General features: G+C 52.9%; 2 protein-coding genes across 3 annotated transcripts in view; one reads left to right on the top strand and one right to left on the bottom strand.

The window, feature by feature from the left end:
* The window catches only part of PACS2 (phosphofurin acidic cluster sorting protein 2), a 73,985-nt gene extending 64,029 nt beyond the window's left edge, over nucleotides 1–9,956 (bottom strand). For both annotated transcript variants that reach the window (XM_084211178.1, XM_084211179.1), the window contains exon 1: nucleotides 9,788–9,956. In XM_084211178.1, the coding sequence (XP_084067304.1) occupies nucleotides 9,788–9,915 (128 nt within the window). In that variant the 5' untranslated portion in view covers nucleotides 9,916–9,956. The remainder of the gene's footprint in view (nucleotides 1–9,787) is intronic.
* A 227-nt stretch (nucleotides 9,957–10,183) lies between these two features.
* On the top strand, nucleotides 10,184–18,338 carry SEC22B (SEC22 homolog B, vesicle trafficking protein). The gene is made up of 5 exons (XM_084211184.1): nucleotides 10,184–10,349; nucleotides 10,603–10,712; nucleotides 14,908–15,068; nucleotides 15,396–15,542; nucleotides 16,327–18,338. The coding sequence occupies exons 1-5, from the start codon at nucleotides 10,275–10,277 to the stop codon at nucleotides 16,479–16,481; spliced, it is 648 nt and encodes a 215-aa protein (XP_084067310.1). The 5' UTR covers nucleotides 10,184–10,274; the 3' UTR covers nucleotides 16,482–18,338.
* Nucleotides 18,339–19,561: the final 1,223 nt, after the last annotated feature.

Below are 19,561 nucleotides of genomic sequence, written 5' to 3'. Positions count from 1 at the left end.
TTACAAAAAGCCAGCAGGCACACCAGCTTCAGAGGAGCAGGTAAAAGCCACGTCTAACCTTCACCTGGATGGTGTCAGGACAGCACAACAGCTCTGCACACACCCGAGAGAGCTCCTCTGGGAGCAAGCTGCTGGAGCCTTGCTGTACCTGGCAGAAGAGATAAATGCTTGTGTCTTTCACCCCCAAACACACACTGCCCAGATGGAACAGGAGGAAGACAGCCCTGATGCTGGGAAACAGGAACCACAGCTGCTCTGCTGAGAACAGCAAGGACCTGTCTCTGTTACACATCACCACAGTCACACGGCTGAGGCAGCACTGAAATCAGGACACGCACAACAAGCTGAAGTGAACACTGCACACATAAGATCTGGGAAGTTTGCAAGACTGCACTGAGATTAGACACCCATTTTCAGCACAGCCCCTCCAGAAGCAATCAAATTGAGCTCTGGCACAGCCTCCAGCTGAAGTGTGCAATCCCTGAAGAAACTCAAGACTGAGCGACCTCAAACGATCCGGCTATATTTGTAAAATCGTGTGAGGAGATGTCCTCCAACAACCCTATGACTTTCATAAGAGCTACACCACCAGACCAGCTTCCTAAAAGAGAAACAAATCCATGTCTCCAGCATAAAAAATGGAGCTGCTTTCTGAAGACCTAGGCCCACAACCCCAAAGCCAAACCCATCCAAAGAGAAAGCCACGTCTCCAGCTGGTCCAACAGAACATTGTGAACTGTTTGCTGACATTTCAAGCTGGTGCAAAACTCCCCAGACTCTCACTTCTGCGATTCCAGGATGTGCTGCAGAACTGCTAAGCAGGCAGCAAACTCTCTGCAGTAGAAAGAAGGCTGTGCTCCTCCATGGCTGGCACTCAGCAGCTGCCAGGACAGCTAGGAAATATGGTGGTGCACCATCTGGAAAACATCATGGACTAAATGGAAAGGAAGGCTGTGAATGGCCTCTGACATCCTAATGGTGAAACCATACAGAAATGAATAGGAGACCACACTGCTGTGAGAAAGGGCACCTTGTCCACCTCACTGTGTGTTCCACGTCTGATCTAAGACACCTGCTCATGGTTTGAGATTTTTTTGCAGGTGGGCTGAGCACTGCAAATTGCTTCTCATTCCCAAAGCAGCAGAATGTCCGTGCAGGTCCCTCTGACAGAGCATCCTGGTAAGCAGCTGCAAGAAAGGGAACTGCACTGGCACGAGAACCCTGCACAAGCTCTTTCATGACAAGTCACCGCCAAGCTACGAGCTCACTGCTTTAATGAGAGCAGCCAGCAGAGCAGCGTGCTGGAAGGCACAGCGCCATCAGCCCCGCACCAGCAGCTGTCCCCTCTGCCCGACGGCTGCTTCGTGCTCGCACCCAGGACAAGCCTAGCTGGCCACGGGAGCGTGCCAGCAGCCTGCCAGCCCAGCAGGGACAGCACAGCTGGGGCTCTCAGCACAGCATTCCCGGTGCCACCCAGCGCGGCGGGAGCCAGGACACGCAGCCGCCATCCCTCGGAAGCCGGGGTGTGTCCGCATTAACCACGCTCCCGGGCAGGCTGTCCTCCCGGCAGAAAGGGGATACAGACTTATATGGACTATATATAGATAAGGCTTCCTAAGAATCTCCCCATGGGGGTTATTCTCTGCTCTATATCTAGATCTGGCCTAGTGCCTGTTGGGAAACACGTACCAGACAAGCGCATGTGCAAGCTGCAGCTCGTTTTGGCCATCAGTGAGAGCCCTGCACCAGAAACCCCTGAAACACAGGCCAGAACCACGGTATGAGCTCCATGGCTTTCCCATGTCTCCATTTATGGCCTCCCACGTGTCTCCCTGCAGAGGTAAAGATGCCTTGAGCAATCCCTCTCCTGCACATGGTGTTTACTTGGCAGCAGTGAGGAGCACCTCCAGGCCCTTGCACAGCAATGGCTTTGTAGAAAAATAAAAAGAGCAGGAAAAGATTTTGAACAATTGAGCTCAACAGAGCAAAGGGATCTGATGAAAGCAGACAGTGTCTTTTTCAGAAGATTTTAAACAGCAAAATAAAGTGCTTTGTTGAGCACTGAAAATGTTTCACCCTGCACACACAGACATACCCTTCATGCCCTGCTCCTTCACAGCCTCCCACCTTCAAACCTCCACTTGTCCCCAACACCACACACTAAAAAAAAAAGGGGAAAAAAAAGTCACCCTGGATCACGAGGTTTGTTCCCTTTTTTTCCTTTTTAGAACAAAACTAACTATCTCCCTGAAGGACCTGCGAGCTATGTAGGTTTTGGTTAAACACCAGCATTCACCCTTGGCTATTGCCTTTCACTCTCCTCCTACATGCTCCAGAGCACCTGACTGCCAAAAAAGCAAACAAGCAGGAGAGGGGAGCGGGTTTATCATTACACCAAACTAGAGCTCGGGGAGGGAGGTCCCACACATTAGAGCACTGGGGGGGGAAAGTGGCTAAGCTGCCATTTCCCAGAAACAGCAGTGATCACACTTATCTGATTGTCTGGATGAGCCACAGCAAGAAACAGAACAAGTTAAAAGTTTGCAGTGCCCAGGTGCCGCTCCCTGCCCGAACAGCACCCAGCATCCTTGGGCATTTCCCAGCCCATTCAAACGCTGAGGAGCCAAACAGTTAACTCTCCAAACCAGCACAAAGGCTATGGCTGAGGAGCACACTTCACACTACATCAAAGCTGATATTTTATGCTAATCCATCTGCTTACAGGAGAACAAATGCTATTTTCCTTGACAACTCTTCTGAAATCAGATCTGAGCAACCATGCGCGTTTGAAACCCTTTTGAAACATCAGTAAACCAAACATTGTTACTTTCGGTGCAACAACTCCCAGGAACAGCAGCTCAGTCAGTGACTTCCACAAAGTACCCAAGTCCCAGGCACTGCACCCAAAGGTGCTGCCACACAGACCCCGAGCCAGCTGAGCACCTGAAAGCTGGCTGGCCTGCAGACCCCAGCTTTGCTTTGTGCCTCCACCAAACAAACTTTGCATGGCACAAAAGCTGCTCCCAGTTCTACTTTTGCTGCCTGCTTTAAAAATTAGACTGCTTTCCCACTGGGGCAGGGGAAGCATTTGAGCTCCTGATCAAAAATAGTTACTGCCCTGCAAGTAAGTGTGCTGGAAGGCAGCCTGGCTGCAGACTAGGCGAGAAGGAACAAGGAGGCCACCTCAAAAGAAAGGCACAGCTTGTGACAAGTGACACAGGCACTGAGAGGCTGCGGGAAAGGCTGAGCTGGGTCCAGAGGAGGAGACGCGTTCCAGGCTCCAGCACACAAACAGAGCCCACACATCTGTTTTCCCAACGAAAGGAGCTCGTCTCTTCCTCACCTGGAGGCTGTTCACCACTGCTGCACCAGCCCAAGGACAGGGTCTACATGTGTGGTAGCCCCTGGATTTTTAGGGATCCCTTCTCCAGGGATACTGGCCTGCAGCAAGCAGAGCACGCCCATCAGAGCTCTCCAGGCAATTCATTATTTTAAACAAATGAGTGATTAGCAAGGATCCACTCTCTCCTAGTGAAGCTGGCTGCATGCCCTGCAAGCCTCCACATCACTGTACAGTATCATAATCCAATTAAACCTCACCATGAGGGAAGCTTCACGCTATCACATTCAATTAGCCAGTTAAGCCTCTTATCATCTGCACGTTGGGATCCATTCGGACTGAAAACTCCCCCAGCACTGACTGGGCATCCTTCAGCCAGGCAAGGACACACAGATGTCACATCTGGAGCAGCAGGAGGACTGCACTGCTTAGGAAACCCATCCTGCTGGCTTATGTAGAGGTAGAAGCACAGGAGAAATAAACCCCAGTGACCAGCTCCTGCCCACTCACAGTTATGTGCTGAGATGACTTGCTCCCCGACTTCCCAAGGAAATGGGTCAATTCTGAAGGAGCTCAAGGGGCCCGGAGGAATCTCAATGGAAAGGCAAAGGCTAATAGAGGATCTGGCAACACAGAATCGTCTGGCAGCCGGCCACCAATTCCATAGGAAATACCCTCCCTAGAAGGTCACCATAACGGTGGCAAAATTTGGCCCAAAAGAATTGGAAAAAAGCTGCCAAGATGTGACGCAAATGAAGGCAGCGAGCAGGCCAGCTTCCTGCGTGAGGCCACAACACCGAGAGCTCTTGGAAAAAAGAAAGATTAAGGGTTGCAAGGAACATAATGGCCTCTTGTAACAGCTGAGTTGTTGCTTTTCTTTTCTTGGCAGAAAAGAGGGATGTTTGGTTGCTGGTTGATTAATCTATTATGCAAATCATTTCATAGCTAATTTGATACAGCCACAAGCTTGCCACAGAAATTGTCCGCCTGCTCAGAGCTGATGAAAGGTGGAGCATCAACAGCTCCATTTGACAAGAGCTTTTATTTCCTGGACAAGCAGCTGCAGGGTCACCTCCTGCCAAGCAGGGCTGCAGGAGCACAGGCCAGACCTGCCAGGGGACACGATGGGAAGATGCTTTGGGCACCCTCACTTGGTGGAAGGCAAGGAAAGAGGCCTTTCAAAAGAGCAGCCTGTTCCTTCCACTCCCACCACCCTTCTGCACTGGGCATGCACAGAGCATCCAGGTGAAAACCACATAAAATCCTATCCAGAGACTTTGGCTAGCAGCTCTGAGATTTTAAGATCTGTTTCAGAGCTGTTCTTGGCATGCACAAGCTTCACCTTAAAAAATGACTCAAAATAGTTCTCACTGGAACTCTGATTCCAACAAACAACTCAGCCTCTAGACAGAACACTTTCATTGAATAATACAAGCATCCAAGTTACATTCAGCAGGATCATACAAAGTGATAGGATTTGGAACACTAAGGGATCCCTTGGCTTTGTTCTCTTCCCCAAAGACTAAGGAGGAGAAATAGGATGTTCTAGCTCCAGGAAGAAGGGTTGGTTCTGGCCACTGTGCTTTACTCCAAGCAGTTTATCTCCATTGTTCAGTCATGGATGTTTTTCCTCACGCATCTCACACATTCAGCATCATCTCAGTGGTAATTTTAAAGCCTGTCCTGTGCCCTCATTTGTATTCAATTTCCTTTCGAGGTAAAATGTTAGGCATTTCATGCTATTCAAACAAAGTCAAAACAAAGCCTCCAAATAAGCACTTCTGAAATGTACCTAGTCATCTGAGTAATTAGACATTTTCCTAGCTCCAAATGTACTGAAAATCTATTGTCAGCTCCCAATGAATGTGCCAGCAGTTATCCTAACCAGGAAGAGTTCTCTCCTAAATGTTAACATACCAACAGAATAGAAGGTTAAGATACATTTACATTAATATCTCTCTCTATCTGAATTAATCAGTGTTTTTAATTACATGGCATCACCTGATCATAATTCTTACTCTAGCAAGTTGTTCACCTTTCTCTGATGATATGATGCACAGCTGGCATTGCTCAAGCCAGGTCAGATCATGCTCTCACCGGCCAGAAGTTCCATTCCCAGTGTAGGCATGCACCCTTCACACTGAAGGGCAAAGAGTTCCACTTTGAGTGAATTCGTGGCAAATCCTCACAGGGACAGTCAGCTGTGCGCTTCACACAGGTCACAAGCCCCTCAACACTCTGCTAGCAGAGGGAATTAACCAGGTATGGGTGCAAAGCTGCAGACTGCTGGAGCGGCTCCATGCCCCAGCAGTGCTCACTGTGTCCCTCCTGTCACACATCTGCAATGCTGTCACCTTTCCACGCTCACAGAGCCCTCTGCAACTCATTAGCCCACAGGAGGCAGACAGCCAGACAGGCCAGTGGAGGAAGATGGGAGCTGGCAGAGAGAGAGGAGCACACAGCCTGGGGCACGAGCACGCTGTTGGGATCCACTCAGCTGCCTGAATCCGAAATCTCAGCCCATCACTTTCCATGGCCCCTGGGGATGTCCGTACCAGGGCTGCTGTGCGTGTCCGAGTGCTGCACGGCCATGCCACAGCCCTGAGCGGTCACATCCCTACACCCCAGCCTCCTGTGGGCCCAGGGGATGTGTGTGGAACCCCTCTGCATTTCCTCACCCAGCAGGCAAGCTACAGAGTGAGCCAACAGGGGAAATGCTCAGGCAGTGCCCAGTCAGCAACCCCAGCCCTCTGGCACTGCCTGTGCACTGGTCTGCTCCACAGATTTCTTCCTTCCATCCCCCAGGGACGCTGGGTCACACCTGCTCCACATCCAGCTTGTTCCCAATCCACTTTACAGTTCAAAGCTCCCAGCAACTTTTACAAGTTTGTGACAGCTAAGGCAGTAGCCTGAAACAAAACCCACTCCAAATGGGAATAGTGGCTATTGCTGCCTTCCCTTGCCTCAGCAGAGCCTTCCAACAAACCTTTCCCCCCAAGACCTCTCTTCCTCTGGACAACCTCCACATAATCTCCTCGTGAGACTGCTTCAGCATGGGACAGTACTGCATCCTGCCATTCACACCCACAGATTCATCAAAAGATTAAAGGGAAAGAAACCAACATCAAAATCCACAGAATAATTCTTACTGTCACTCTTTCAATGTGAGGAAAAAGGTGTCGATTCTCTCGCTGCCACGCAGCAAGAAGATCACTCTCAGTGTTTACAGGTGGTAGGGAGAATTTCCCCTTCCTCAAAGGAAAGTCTTTCAGGGCACAGAAGAAAGAAACAGCAGGAGAAGGTAGGCATCTCTCCCTTCTGGTATGCAGTGGATACGCCCAGATAGTGAGACATTTTGAGTCACATTTCTGGGATGACTAAAAGAAAGTAGCTGCATTTCAGAAATGCTATGGTCAAACCTCCCAGGAGCTACTACATGTGCTGAAGAATAAATCATAAAATCACTTCTGCAGATGGCAGAGGAGCAAGAGAAGCCAGAACAAATGCAAAACACCACCTCACCTCATGTTTCACACGAAGCACACAACTGCAGAACACCACCATGACTCTTCCCTACTATTCTGCCTTAAGTTTAGACACAGCCTTCTCACACAAGGAAACTCCACGGATGCACCAAGGCAGCCTTCCAGATTTTGCTGACACCCCACCCAAGCCGAGTGGACTTTCAGTAAATCACCCACCAGAGTGTGTTGAAGCACACACATCCACACAAGCCCCCACCCCCACAACCTAGAGCAGTGCAGGCACAGACCACTCCAGGCACTGCTTCCACCCAGCCCCTCCTGCTCCAGGCCACGGTAGGAGAAGCACCTTAGAAACAGGCTAAGATTTATTGAACCAAAAGGAAAAGGGAAGGAAGCAACATTCCCTCCCCAAGCACGCGCTCCTCTCCGAGAATCCTCTGACTTTGTGCCAAGTTCAAATCTCTTCTCTGCTTGGAAAGCCTGTCCTGCCAACAGAGACCCAGAAGGGAACTGGTGGAAATCTCGGAAGAGGCCAAGGCAGTTCCACAGTGTCTGACCACACAGCAAGGCCCACTCTCCTCCACATCCGCCCCTCACGTCCCAACAGACATTTGCTGGGACAGCAAGCTCACTTGGGATATGGTTTCCCACACAGATTTCATCCTAGTATATCTTGCTTTACAAGAAAATTGTCTTAAATGTCATTGTGCCATAGTAAAAATCATCACCATGTGAATTTGAGAGGCAGAGGCATAACTTAAAGGTTTTCAAACTCCTGCTTTTTCTGACAGAAGGGTCCGTGGCAAAGCCCATAATGAAATGCAAAGCATGCTGATCAATGATCACAAACAGCAGCACTGACTGCTGCAGGACTTGGTGTTTGCCCAGCACACACCTCACCGTACCACAGGACCAATATCCCTGCAGAACCTGCAACCTCAGCTGCTTCTGACCCCGCTTTGGGTTAACAAACCCACCCAGCACCCACAGCCACGAGTGTAGCCTGTGCCCAGCCCGTGGGCTGCCCACTCTGTGTCCAGCAGAAAACTCCACATTTGGGGAAAGGCATGTTCACAGGTGCAGCAGCTGGATGGAGCTCATCCCCCTGGCTGGAGGGGAAAAGGGCACCCAGGAAGAGCAAGCAAAGGTAATGGCAACAGCAGGGCCAGAGCAGAGGGACCCACCGCCACACCAAACTCCCCCAACCAAAAGCTTTGTTCCTACAAGGTCCCAAATGCCCCAATTCTTCCATCAATTCCTCAGGGCAGGCAATCTGAGCGCTTTCATCATCCTCTGCTTCACAGCTTGCTTCAGCAATTCTGGACTTTCCCCTTCAAACCACAGTTCTGCCCCACCTGCCCAGATATCCACATGTGCTTTGCATTCCCCCATTCCTCCAGGCACCTCAACCAGCTGCCTCCCATCTGCTGCCCACCACAATTCCAGCACCCAGGATCCCCCCTTGTCCTCCCCACCCCCCACCACACCAAGGCAGGGTCAGTGTCCTTACACTGCATTTTCTGGTCATCCACAGATTTGCAAACAAGCAGGCTATGTTGTGAGCTCGTTTGCAGATCTGCGAGTATCAGCATAAATGATAATGCAGAATGAAAAGTCCTTGACAGTGTCGGACGTTTGGGCTTTTATTTGTTTAACAGGCACTGTTACAAGGTTGGATGGGATGGAAACCCAACTGCCTTCCTGTAGCAAAGAGTGCAGCGGAGAGAATCGTTGTCAGAGCCCCCGTGTCCTCTGCACAGCAGGGACAGTGCCAATTGCACTGGAACCACAGAATGCTTTGGGCTGGAAGGAATCTTTGAAAGATCATTTAAGTCCAACCCCCTGCCAGGAGCAGGGACACTTTCTTGCCTAGTGCAAAATGGAAAAGCACCAACTGCTCCTCCAGCTATTCCCATCCAAGTGACGACTTCCACGGCAAAGGGACTCCTTGAAGAGGGGCACATTGCCCCGGGTGCCAGAGCCTTTCTGAGATCTCCTGTTGCAGAAAAGAAAGGCTGAACGAGACACAAGCTGAAAAAGTTGCTATAAACCCAGATTACCTGCAATAGCAGGACTCAGGTTTGCTTCTACCCCTCTCTCTTCCTGCCCACGATGTCAGATCACTACAGTGTTTATGATAGTTATTCGTCCCTGCAATACAGGGGCATGGCCACCAAGTCCAACCTGCTGTGTGGATGGCGCAGCAGACAGAGGGATTTGGGGGGGTTTGTAAAGCTTGCAGAGCTTCACGTTCCTGCCAGGTCAGCCTGATGACTCTGTTTCCTTTCTGCTCGCTCGCTATGTCCTCGTTTAAAACAAAACAAACAAACAAAGATAAAGAGAAGCGCTTCGAAGATTTGTCTCCGGCGCGTTTAAATCCGCAGAGGCATTCTGTTCTGAGCTAGGCTCGAAGAGCGCAAAATTTATAAAAACTAAGAGGAATGCCTGCCATGCGGGCTAAAAGCAGCGCCGGCAGGGAGCACGGCCGCGTGTTTACACACGGCAGCGGCACGGAAACGGAGGGAGCCGGGCAGAGGGCGAAGAACCGTCCCCGGAGAAAGGGATGCGCAGCCCGAGCCCATCCCTGCGGGGCACTGCCCGGGGAAAGGCGCCGGTACCGGGGGCCGGCGGGGCCGGGGAGCCACAGCCTGCCGCCAGCACACAGCCCGCGGTGCCGGGGGCTGCCGGGGGACACGCACGGCGAAGGTGACCCCGCACACACCTGAGAGACGGCAGCAGCCCCCCGCCCTCCGCAGGGCCGGGCGTCCCGCACCGCCACCCATCCCGAAAGCCGCGCAAGGGACGGGAGGAGCCGTGCCCGTCACTGCGGTGGCGGCGAGGGGTGGGAAGGGGCCCTGCGACTGCGGGAGGATCGCACAGGTGACGGGAACGGGGCTCGAGGAAGCAGCCGCGAAGCCGCGCAGGAAAGGGGGTGCGGTCCGCGCCCTCGCCCGCCCGTTACCTGGGCACGCAGCTGGGGCTGGAGCCGTCGATCTCCCAGGTGGCGAAGAGGTTCATAGGCACGGGCCGCCCCAGGGCCCCGGTGCCGCCGGGGAAGCTGAGGCGGCTCCGCTCGGCCGCCGCCGCCATGGCTGTGCCCGCCGCCCTGGCGCGCGCCCACCGCGCCGGGCCGCCGCCGCCCCGCCCCGCCCGCGGGGGGCGCGTCACGGGGCGGGGCCGGGGGCGGGGCTTACTTGGCGCGGCTGGAACGAGGCGGTGCTGCTGAGGGGGCGTGGCCATACGGAGCCTGGTGGGCGCGGCCGTGCGAGGGAGGCGCGCCTGTGGGGGCGTGGCTATATGGGCGTGGCCTCGGACTGGCGCATGCGCGCGCGCGGCGGCCGCCCTTCCCAGGGGCGGGCGGAAGTGCCGCCGGCGCGGCGGCCGCGCACCGGAAGCGGCGGTGGCAGTTTCCGGGCGGCTCCGTGGCAGGGCGGGCGGCGGGCGCGACCATGGTGCTGCTTACGATGATCGCCCGCGTGGCGGACGGGCTCCCCCTCGCCGCCTCCATGCAAGAGGACGAGCAGGTGGGGCCGGCGGGGCGCGGGCGGGGAGGGGCAGGTATGTCCGTGGGGAGCGGGCGGGGGGCGACCCACCGGGAGCCGCGCAGTCCCTTCTCACAGCAGGGCGGCTCCGGCACCGGCGTTTGCCTCCCGGTGGCGGCGGGTGGGGCGGGCAGAGCCCGCCGGTGCTGTCGGGCCGGTTCCGGCGGCCCCGGAGCCCCCCGGTGTGCCCGGTACCGGCCCAGCAGCCCGCTCTCCTCCCTCCCTGCCTCCTCAGTCAGGCCGCGACCTGCAGCAGTACCAGAGCCAGGCCAAGCAGCTCTTCCGCAAGCTGAACGAGCAGTCCCCGACGCGGTGCACGCTGGAGGCAGGAGCCATGGCTTTCCAGTGAGTACCGGGCATCGCGGGAACCGGCCGGGGCTCCCTCAGTCGGGCTGGGGGTGTTGGGAACGGGGCTGCCCGTCAGCCCTGCTGCAAAGGGAGTGTGGGGGCTGGCACCGCTTGGCACAGGGGGCTGGCGCTCGGTTCTCCTGCAGGTTCGGGGTTCTGCTGTGTGCAGACAGTACAGGTTCTGTTCCCTCCCTGCCTTTTTGTCTGTTTGCACTCTGTGTTGTGCCTTCAGTGCATCTTCTGGGCACCCTGTGTCTTGTCTTTAAAGAGATCTGTCCTTGTACAGCCAGGGTGGCAGTGCCGCTGTGAGCTCCTGCTGCACAGGGCTGTCCTCTCTGTGCCCTGTGAGAGCTCGGCTTTCATGCATTGCAAGCACATCGAGCATCTCTGAATATTTCTATTATTGTTGTCTTAATACCTGACAGACTTCTTTCTCTCATCCAGTAAATTCAGTCTTATTGTTGCTAGATTTGTTGGGTGTGTTTAATTAATTTCCTTAACTCTTTGGGACCTCTTGACTTAAAAGCACTTTTGGCATTCTCCCATGCAAGGGAGCATGGGTGTGAAATAAGGAAATCTTACAGAGGTCAGGTATCCTTACTCCTTAATAGCAGGGGAGGTAGAGAGGGGGGTGAACAGAGGGGGAGTTGGAAGGCAGGAAAGCTTGTGTGTGAAGAGGGAAATGCTTCTTTTTGCCATAACCTGGCAGAGTAATGCTGGAGCACTCAGTCAGGATCCTGCCAGGAATCAGAATAACGCCATGACAGGAATGGCTGTTGGAAGTCTGAGGGCTCAGGGGCCAGGTGAGCTCTCCAGACAGGGTTGTGCAGCTGTGGCAGGAGTGTGCCAGGATCCCCACGGTGCCACCCTCAGCAGGATCCCTCAGTGTCAGGTGACTCCAGTGACTGGCTGTGGCTGTGGCTGGCAGAGGGGGAGGTGGCCTTTGAATGCAGGGCAAGGTTGGCTTTGGGCCTCTGCTCCAGCAGCAGGAGCAAAACGTCCCACCCCGACCCTTTCTTCAGAGATTCAGAGGTGTGAAGAGGTGGCAGCAGGAGTTTTTGGATGGGCAATCTCTGGCAAAAGCCGTGAGGTTTTGGGGGATGCTGTTCTTGTGCTTGTCTTTTGTCTGCTAACTGCAACAAGATTTATAAAAAAATCTTTTCTCTGGGCTTCTGGTTGCCTTTGATAGGGAATTACAGTGTCAGAGGATGGCCCTGATTGGCCTGGCCACCCTTATCTCCTGTTGGATTTGGTTGCTGTTGGTGGAGTTGAGTGCTAAGTGCTGCTCTTCCTCTTGCTTTTTCTACAAGTTAAATCTTCACAGAATTTAAAAACTGCCTGGTTTCTGAGTGTCTCCTTGGCACAGCATGGCTGTAGCTCTGCCTGGCAGGGAAGCCTTGGGAAAGAGCCTGTGTAGATCCCAGTAAATCCCTTCTTGAGTTACCTCCGTGATGCAAGCAGGGAGATGTCTGGGAAGGTGGCAACACTTGCCCAGGAAATCAAAGCCTCTTAGTGGTGGCTGTACTGACAGCAGTTGTGACAAGGAGGGAGGGCTTGGGCAGGTCTGTTTTGCCAGCTGTCCCAAAGGAGCAGCCAGGTTACCTGGCTGGGACAGGAGTGTTCCTCCTCCTGGGCTGAGTCAGGCCCTGGATAGGGTTTGCTGGCTACTGACAGCTGCTGCTGCAGAGCACTTGCTTCTGCCTGCTTTGAGGTGGGACATTACAGCAGGACCTGTGTGAAAAGAACAATTTCAGGTCAGAAACTTTCCTCTGCAGGGAGGGGAGGTGACAGGAGAATTTGAGATTTAGTCTAAAATAACGCTGACCCATGGCCACGCTGCTCACCAATCTTCTTGTGCCAGATCAGAGCTCTGAGTGCTGAGGGCAGCACAAAGCAGGACAGAGCATTCTGTGGGGGGAGTCAGCAGCACAGCCCAGGGTATTGCTGAACTTGCTGAGTGCTGTTGAACATCTTCAGCTTCATCAGTTCAAAGCAGAGCCAAGCCTTCCTGAAACTCAAAGCTTAAATTGTGAGCCCTTGGGTGATTTCTGTCAAATGCTGTGCCAAGGTTTCAGCTGCAGGAGCTGTGTCACCCTTGCAGCAGTGGCAGCGGGGCTGTGCAGGTACAGGAACACCGACAGCTCTGCTGTGCTGTCAGTGAGCAGGTGACCTTTGGCTGATGAATGGCTGAAGTGACTCCTACCTGTCATTTAAAAGCAACCCTTGGCCTTTGCCACTGTTACCAGGATAAAGCTTTTCTCTCTCAAAATGTCCAATGTGATTACAGGAGACCTGCTGGTTGCACTCTGTGCAGAGTTAACAGTGGCAAGTGGCCACATCTGCCGCTTGTGTGAGAACATGCAGGCAGGTGCTGTGCTGAAGCTTGGAGCTGCACACAAAGTATGAAACTGAGGGGCGGAGTGAGGTGAGCTTGCTCCCTGTGGTGCTGACAGACCAACTTTAAATGCAACACACTGAATATCACACCAGGGAGAAGCAAGTGGGAAATGCAGCTGAAGAGCTCCAGGCAGAGCCAGCTGGGCCAGGCAGAGATAAACAGAGCAGGAACAGGGACATGTTCCTCAGAGTGCTCTCACCTGGAGAGTGCTGCTCCAGCAGTGCTGTCAGAATTCCCTTCTGACACTGCTTCTCCTCATTTCAATAGATTTGCTCAAGTCTTGCTCATCATGGCAGTGGCTAAATCAAGCTCTGGGTGATGGTCTTTAGCAACCCCAATGTGGCAAGCAGGTCTCCAGGGGTAAGGGAAGTGATGCAGTCCAAGCTGAGGAACGTAAAAAGGACCAAAGGCCACGGGCACAAGGGGACATTCTGTGGAATGGATGATGGCAGCTGGAGTTTCTTCTTCTGGTTGGGGTAAATCTGTTGTTGTTTGAAGGCTGCCAGGGTTCACACACGGGCCATATAGAGGCAAGAGAAATGGATACTCCTGTGCCCAGGAACAAGGTGAGGATGGCTGGTTTAAAGGACATGGCCCTGCTGGGGTATCTGGAAAAACAGTGGGGAGTGGGGTGAAGTTGTTTTGTAAGCCTGATATGTCTATTAACAAAATTTTAAGCTGCTTATTTTGCTACGGTGCCCTCAGGACTGGATCATTTCTTTAATACACTGCTAATCTTTATGCTAACCCCACTAATGCTTAATGGCATTATGCAGAAAGTCAAAGGAAGGTAACCTAAAAGTAGCATTCACACTGCACCCTGAAGAATATAGATAAGCATTCAAAAGTGTTTACAGGGCTGTTTACTGTCTCCACCCCCTTGGTTTTGGTGGGAGTATTGTAGCCTTCATTTTTATACTGGCTAAGAGAGGAGGAAAATTCAGTTGGGAATGTGGAGCAGCAGAGTGACATAGTGAAGCCTAAATAGTGTCAAGGTTGGTGGTGGGTGAGAAGAGGACCTGTGTGCCCTCAGCTGGGGGGCAAACCAAGCAGCTTTACACAGCAGCAGGTGTGTCACTGTGTGCTTTGGAGAACTGGTGGCACAGTCACACCCACCCATGGCAAGCCCATCAGGTCACCAGAACCCAGCTAGCAGCAGTGCCCCTCCCCAGCTGCCCCTGTGGTGATGCATGTGCATAGCAGCACCCCTCCAGCAGGCTGGTGGGGGTGAGGAAGGGGATACCGAGCCCTCTGAAATGGAGAGGGACAGCTGGCAGGGACTGGGTGCCTTCCCAGCACACTGAGACCAAACTCCTGTGTGTGCCTCCTCATCTCAGTGCTTCAGCTTTCATTTGTGGGCCTCAGGTACTTGGCTGTGCTACCAGTTAGAGACGTGTTGGCCACCTTCCCTTCTACTCTGCTGGCAAACTTTCTTGTGCTTCCCTCCTCGTGACTGCAGGGTATTCTCTTTTTTATACTCCAAAATTACGACTCTTTTGTTGCTGGTATTTTGTTAAACTAATGGTATTCACAGGCCAGCATTTGTTCAGCTGAAGTCAAAACCCAAGAATGTTGGCATGGGTGTAGGGTCTGAGGCTACAAGAAAATTTATTTTGGCTAAAGAAAATATAAGCCATTGCTTTGCAGAAAGGTTTACACTTGATCCAGACATAGAAAGCCAGAACTTCTTGTACCCAGTTCTCATTGCTTCATAGGAATAGCGGCGTGCAGGGTGGTGTTTGACAGGATAGGTTCAAAATTGATTGATTAATGCTCTGTCTGCCATTCTTTTAGCTACATCATTGAGAAAGGAGTGTGTTACCTGGTCCTGTGTGAAGCTGGATTCCCCAAGAAACTGGCCTTTGCATACCTGGAAGACTTGCACTCAGAGTTTGATGAGCAGCACGGCAAGAAGGTTCCAACAGTCTCCAGGCCCTATTCCTTCATTGAATTTGGTGAGGTCCCTCTCCCTGTGGCTAGTCAGGAAACTTCTTGCTGGGAGGGAGCAGCAGCCATGGGATTCTCTGCAGCTTGTCCTATGGAATTGACAGCTCAAATTCTCCTTGGCACTAGAGACACAGGTGTTGTGAGCAGGAGAATAGAGGAGTGGTATGGAAGTGGTGCATGTCCGTAGATTCAGATTTCCTGCTTTTAGTCTCTTGGCCTCACTCCAGTGAATATTTGCATGTAGTCTTCTGGCTGTCTCAGCAGTGCTCCCACTCCTGCAGCCAAGCAGCTCTGTGCCAGGTGAGACTCCCCCTGACAGCCCTGTCTCCTTCCAGACACCTACATCCAGAAAACCAAGAAGCTCTACATTGATAGCCGGGCGAGGAGGAACCTGGGCTCCATCAACACAGAGCTGCAGGATGTGCAGAGGATTATGGTGGCCAACATTGAGGAGGTCTTACAGCGAGGAGAGGCCCTGTCAGGTACTGGGAGTGGCCAGTTTGGCACACAGTTCTGTCTCCTGGGGCAGCTGGGTGGGCAGAGCATCCTGAGGGAAAGGCTTGACCCTGCTGAGAAAAGCAGTGAACCCAGTGGGTATTTCAGCTGGATCAGCTGTGTTCTGAAACAGCTGGCAGGTGCTGGTGCTGCTGTGGGAGAGACTAGCTGAAGACTGTGTCTGGCTGGGCTGTTTGGGTCCACTCCAGCTAGCTACGGACCCCAGCCCACACGGTGAAAGCAAAAGATGGGGAGCGCCCTTCTCCACCTGGGAATGGATGTCCTCTGTTTATTGACTTGAGAACCACCAGATGGAAAAACCAGCATGGGAAGAGCCTGGCCAGCTGCCTCTAGGGGGTTTTATACCCGGGGAGGAGTATATCCAGTGAGGAGGGGCAAGGGGTGGGACTGGCTAGGGAAGAGGCCACCGGGGAGTACTGGGGACAGGGGTGGGTGAGGGAGAGACCGGGTGATGGGAGAGGGGAATAACAAACCAGGTGATATAACATAAACTACCCAGTGCAAATCTCCGATCGCCCAGTGCAAAACAACAACTAAATAACTATTTAGTGCAGTACAACATCCAACCCCTCTCCAGCTCTGTGGCTCTTATCCCAGCAGGACAAGCCCTGGAGCACAGCAGGGGGCTCAGGGCACAGTGCCATGTGAAACTGCTGTGCTTCCAGCTGCTCCAGAGAAACTTGTACACTTAATGTAACATTTGGGGAATCTTCAGTTAATCCTAACTCCTCTCCCCTTTCCCTTGAACAGCTCTTGATTCCAAGGCCAACAACTTGTCCAGTTTGTCCAAGAAGTACCGCCAGGACGCCAAGTACCTGAACATGCGCTCCACGTACGCCAAGCTGGCGGCCGTAGCCGTGTTCTTCATCATGCTGATTGTCTATGTGAGGTTCTGGTGGCTGTGAGCTGGCCCAGCCATGGAAGAGGGAAAGCCAGTGGCCTGGCAGGTGAATGTGTGCAGGACACTGCTCATGGGGGATGTGCATTAGAATCCACACAGGACCATCACCTTCGCAGGAGTGTCCTGGAGTTGTTAGGTGACACCTGGCTGCTGCATCTCTTAGTGGAGCCTAGCAATAGGTGTGAAGGCTTGTTGACTGCAGGCTTTTCCTCTGAGGCAGTTTGCACTGGGATACTGCAGAGTTTGGCCTCCCAAGGTTCTTCCCCCTCCCGGGGCACTCTGGGAACAGTCAATCAGTGCTGTTTAGCATAATCATATTGTACATCCTCCTGTTGAGTAGCTATAGTGGGAACTGGACTCTAATGAACATTCCTTGTGTTGGTAATGTTTGCTTTTTTAGAATCTGGGTCTGCAGTTCTTTTTCTTTCTTTCTTTTTCAAGACTCCCCCCGTTTGCAGGCAAGTATTTCACTGTACATAAACCAGCTTTCACCTCTGTCAGAATACCTGTTGAGTGTTTTGTGTCTGACATCCTGGCTTGTTACACTTTAAATTGCTTTAGGAAGAAATGGATGTTAAACTATGCCTTAAAACACATTCTGTCTAGTACTAGGAGGGGCAGTGGAAGGCTTCTGTATTAACTGGCTCCTGCAAAATTAAACTCCAGGTTTGTAAGTGTCCACTCTCCCTCTCCTGACAGCTGTGTGTGACAATATGTTTCCACATGAACAGGGTGTGTAGTTCAATGCTGTTGGAACAGGCACAGTGCAAACTATGTCAGCAGTCTCTATTTTTCCCTTCTAGCTGCAGATTCACTACATTATTTCCTTCCTTTTTATAACTGTGCTTTCCTTCCAAAATGTGTCAAAACTGCCAGCATTTCATCTCTGGGATCCTTGTTTTCTTTCTCCCTCTTTCCCTCACCCAAAACAACCAAAAAACCAAAACTCTGAATGTTGATGTGAAGAAAAGGCAGTGTTTCTGTAAAGAACACTACATGAAGGATTAAGATAACTTCAAAACAGTGAAATCCTTTAGAAACACCACCTCTTTTACCCGTGGTCACCTTCTCCCTACCTCACTTGGGAAGTTGAAACTGCAGGTGAAGAAAAACTCATTATGGGGCAATAGTATAGAGCTTCTTCTTTCTTATGGGCCAATCTCTGTATCACCAGTGTAATGTGATTTTTTTTAATATAATTTTTTTTGGTCCACCTGTGCTGAGAATAACATTTTAGCAGATTTTGGTTTTATTAAAAAAAAAAAAAAAGGAGAGAAAGAAAAAAGAAACCCCACAGCTCAGGCAGTCTGCTGCACTCAAATGTCTGCCACTTGGTAGAGGAAGCAGCTGGTGTCACAGAAGGAAGCGTCAGGACTTCCCAGCACCTTTTACAAGCACATAACCTTGTGTAGTTCTGGATGTATAAACTGTGACCTGGAAGTGTTTCCTGCTACGGGATGGGAAGCACAGCTGTTGTCCTGTCTGGGAATGCTGCCCAACTTGGCACCTTGTTGGACTGGCAGAATGCAGTCAAGCACTTGTCCACCGATGAACCCAGCAACTCTGAGCTGCCATATAGTCTAAAGTGATCCGGTTTCTGCATGATGCCTCTAAGTGTTACTTTGTAGGTTGCTTTATTATAATTATTATAATGATTTTAAGTCCTTTTAAGTGGTGTCCCTACCAGGTGAATGTCCCAGTGATGTAGGTCTGTGTAACGTAGGTGCTGGAAGGTCTCACCGCTCAGACACCGACCGTCCGTGCATTGTTGTGATTGAGGGGGTGATGTTTCTGCAGCACAGGGCAGCTCAGGGAGCAGCTGCCCTCTGCAGCCCCAGTATCAGCAGGGAAATAAATGCTTCTGAAAATCCCCTCTGCGGCGTGGAGTGTCCTGTGTCTCGTTCCTGCGACCCTGGGGGATGCTTTCCTTCCTTCCAGGGACACAGGAGGGTGAAGACCCTGTAGATGGAACCACCTGGGATAAGGGCTCCCTTTTGGAGGCAGAACTAGTTGAAAGATGTGATCTTGACCATTTTCTGCCAGAGAAGCTGTACTTTGGGTGTAGCAGGGGTCTCTCCTTGCTGGCACAATTCTGATTGTTAGCAGGAAACGTCCTCGGCATGGGCAGAATTTTATGGGGACAGTTTTGTGGCCACGCTGTTCATAGGGGCAGTACGAGAAACAGCACAAACTGGGAGTGAGTGAGTGGGGTGTGAATCCCCCGTGGGTTGTGCCAGTGTGAGCAGGGCACGGAACTGCGAATGCTGCTTCCCTAGAGGCATGGCAGGAGTCCCCCTCTCCCGCAGGCCAGCCTGGGGCTCCAGGGAACACCTTACGAGCAATTTCCTCGCTGCGATCAAAACACGGAGTCCCCTTTCGTCCCTCGAACAGGGGCGGGGGGATGTTTCTGAGGCTCCGTGCGAGGGACCAGGGTTTTGCTTTGCTGGGCTCTGCGTCTCCTGCGCAGCCAGGTGTGCGAGCAGTCCAGCTGCTCGGGCAGAGCGGAGGAGAAGCCGCGGCCCTTTTCTCCGTGTGTTTCATGACGGCTGCTCTCGGCTGGGAGGGTCCTGCTGCAGCAGGGGCTCGCTGCCGGGGGTGGGCGGTGGCCGGTCCCTGCCGGGGGTATGCAGTGGCCGGTCCCTGCGGGGTCTGTGGCCAGTCCCTGCCGGGGGTATGCAGTGGCCGGTCCCTGCGGGGTCTGTGGCCGGTCCCCGCCGGGGGTGTGCAGTGGCCGGTCCCTGCCGGCTCGGGGTCGCGATGCTGGCAGCGGCCGGAGCCGGCCCGGGGCTCTGCCTGCAGATGGCAGTGCCTGCGCGGGGCTGGGCCCCGGTGCGGGGCTGCGGACACAAAGGGAGCTCATCCTCAGGGCGCCCCCAGCTCCTTACGATGCTCTGGCCACCCCAAAGAGCCGCAGCCTCCCCGTGAAGCCGGGGATGTGCCTGCGAGAGCCCCCGGAGCAGGCGGTGCTGCCTCATCCCACCGTGCAGCCGCGGCGCTGCCGCTGGGACGGAGGCAGGCGCTTCCCGCAGGGCGTTTCCCCGTCGCCTCCTAGGCAGCGCCTTTTCCATTTCTATTCCTGCTTCT

Source organism: Fringilla coelebs (genome assembly GCF_963513975.1).
Source record: "Fringilla coelebs genome assembly, chromosome: 9".
NCBI classification, from domain to species: Eukaryota; Metazoa; Chordata; class Aves; order Passeriformes; family Fringillidae; genus Fringilla; species Fringilla coelebs.
Note: the sequence above shows the minus strand (reverse complement) of the source record. Positions and strands in the feature narration are given on the sequence as shown.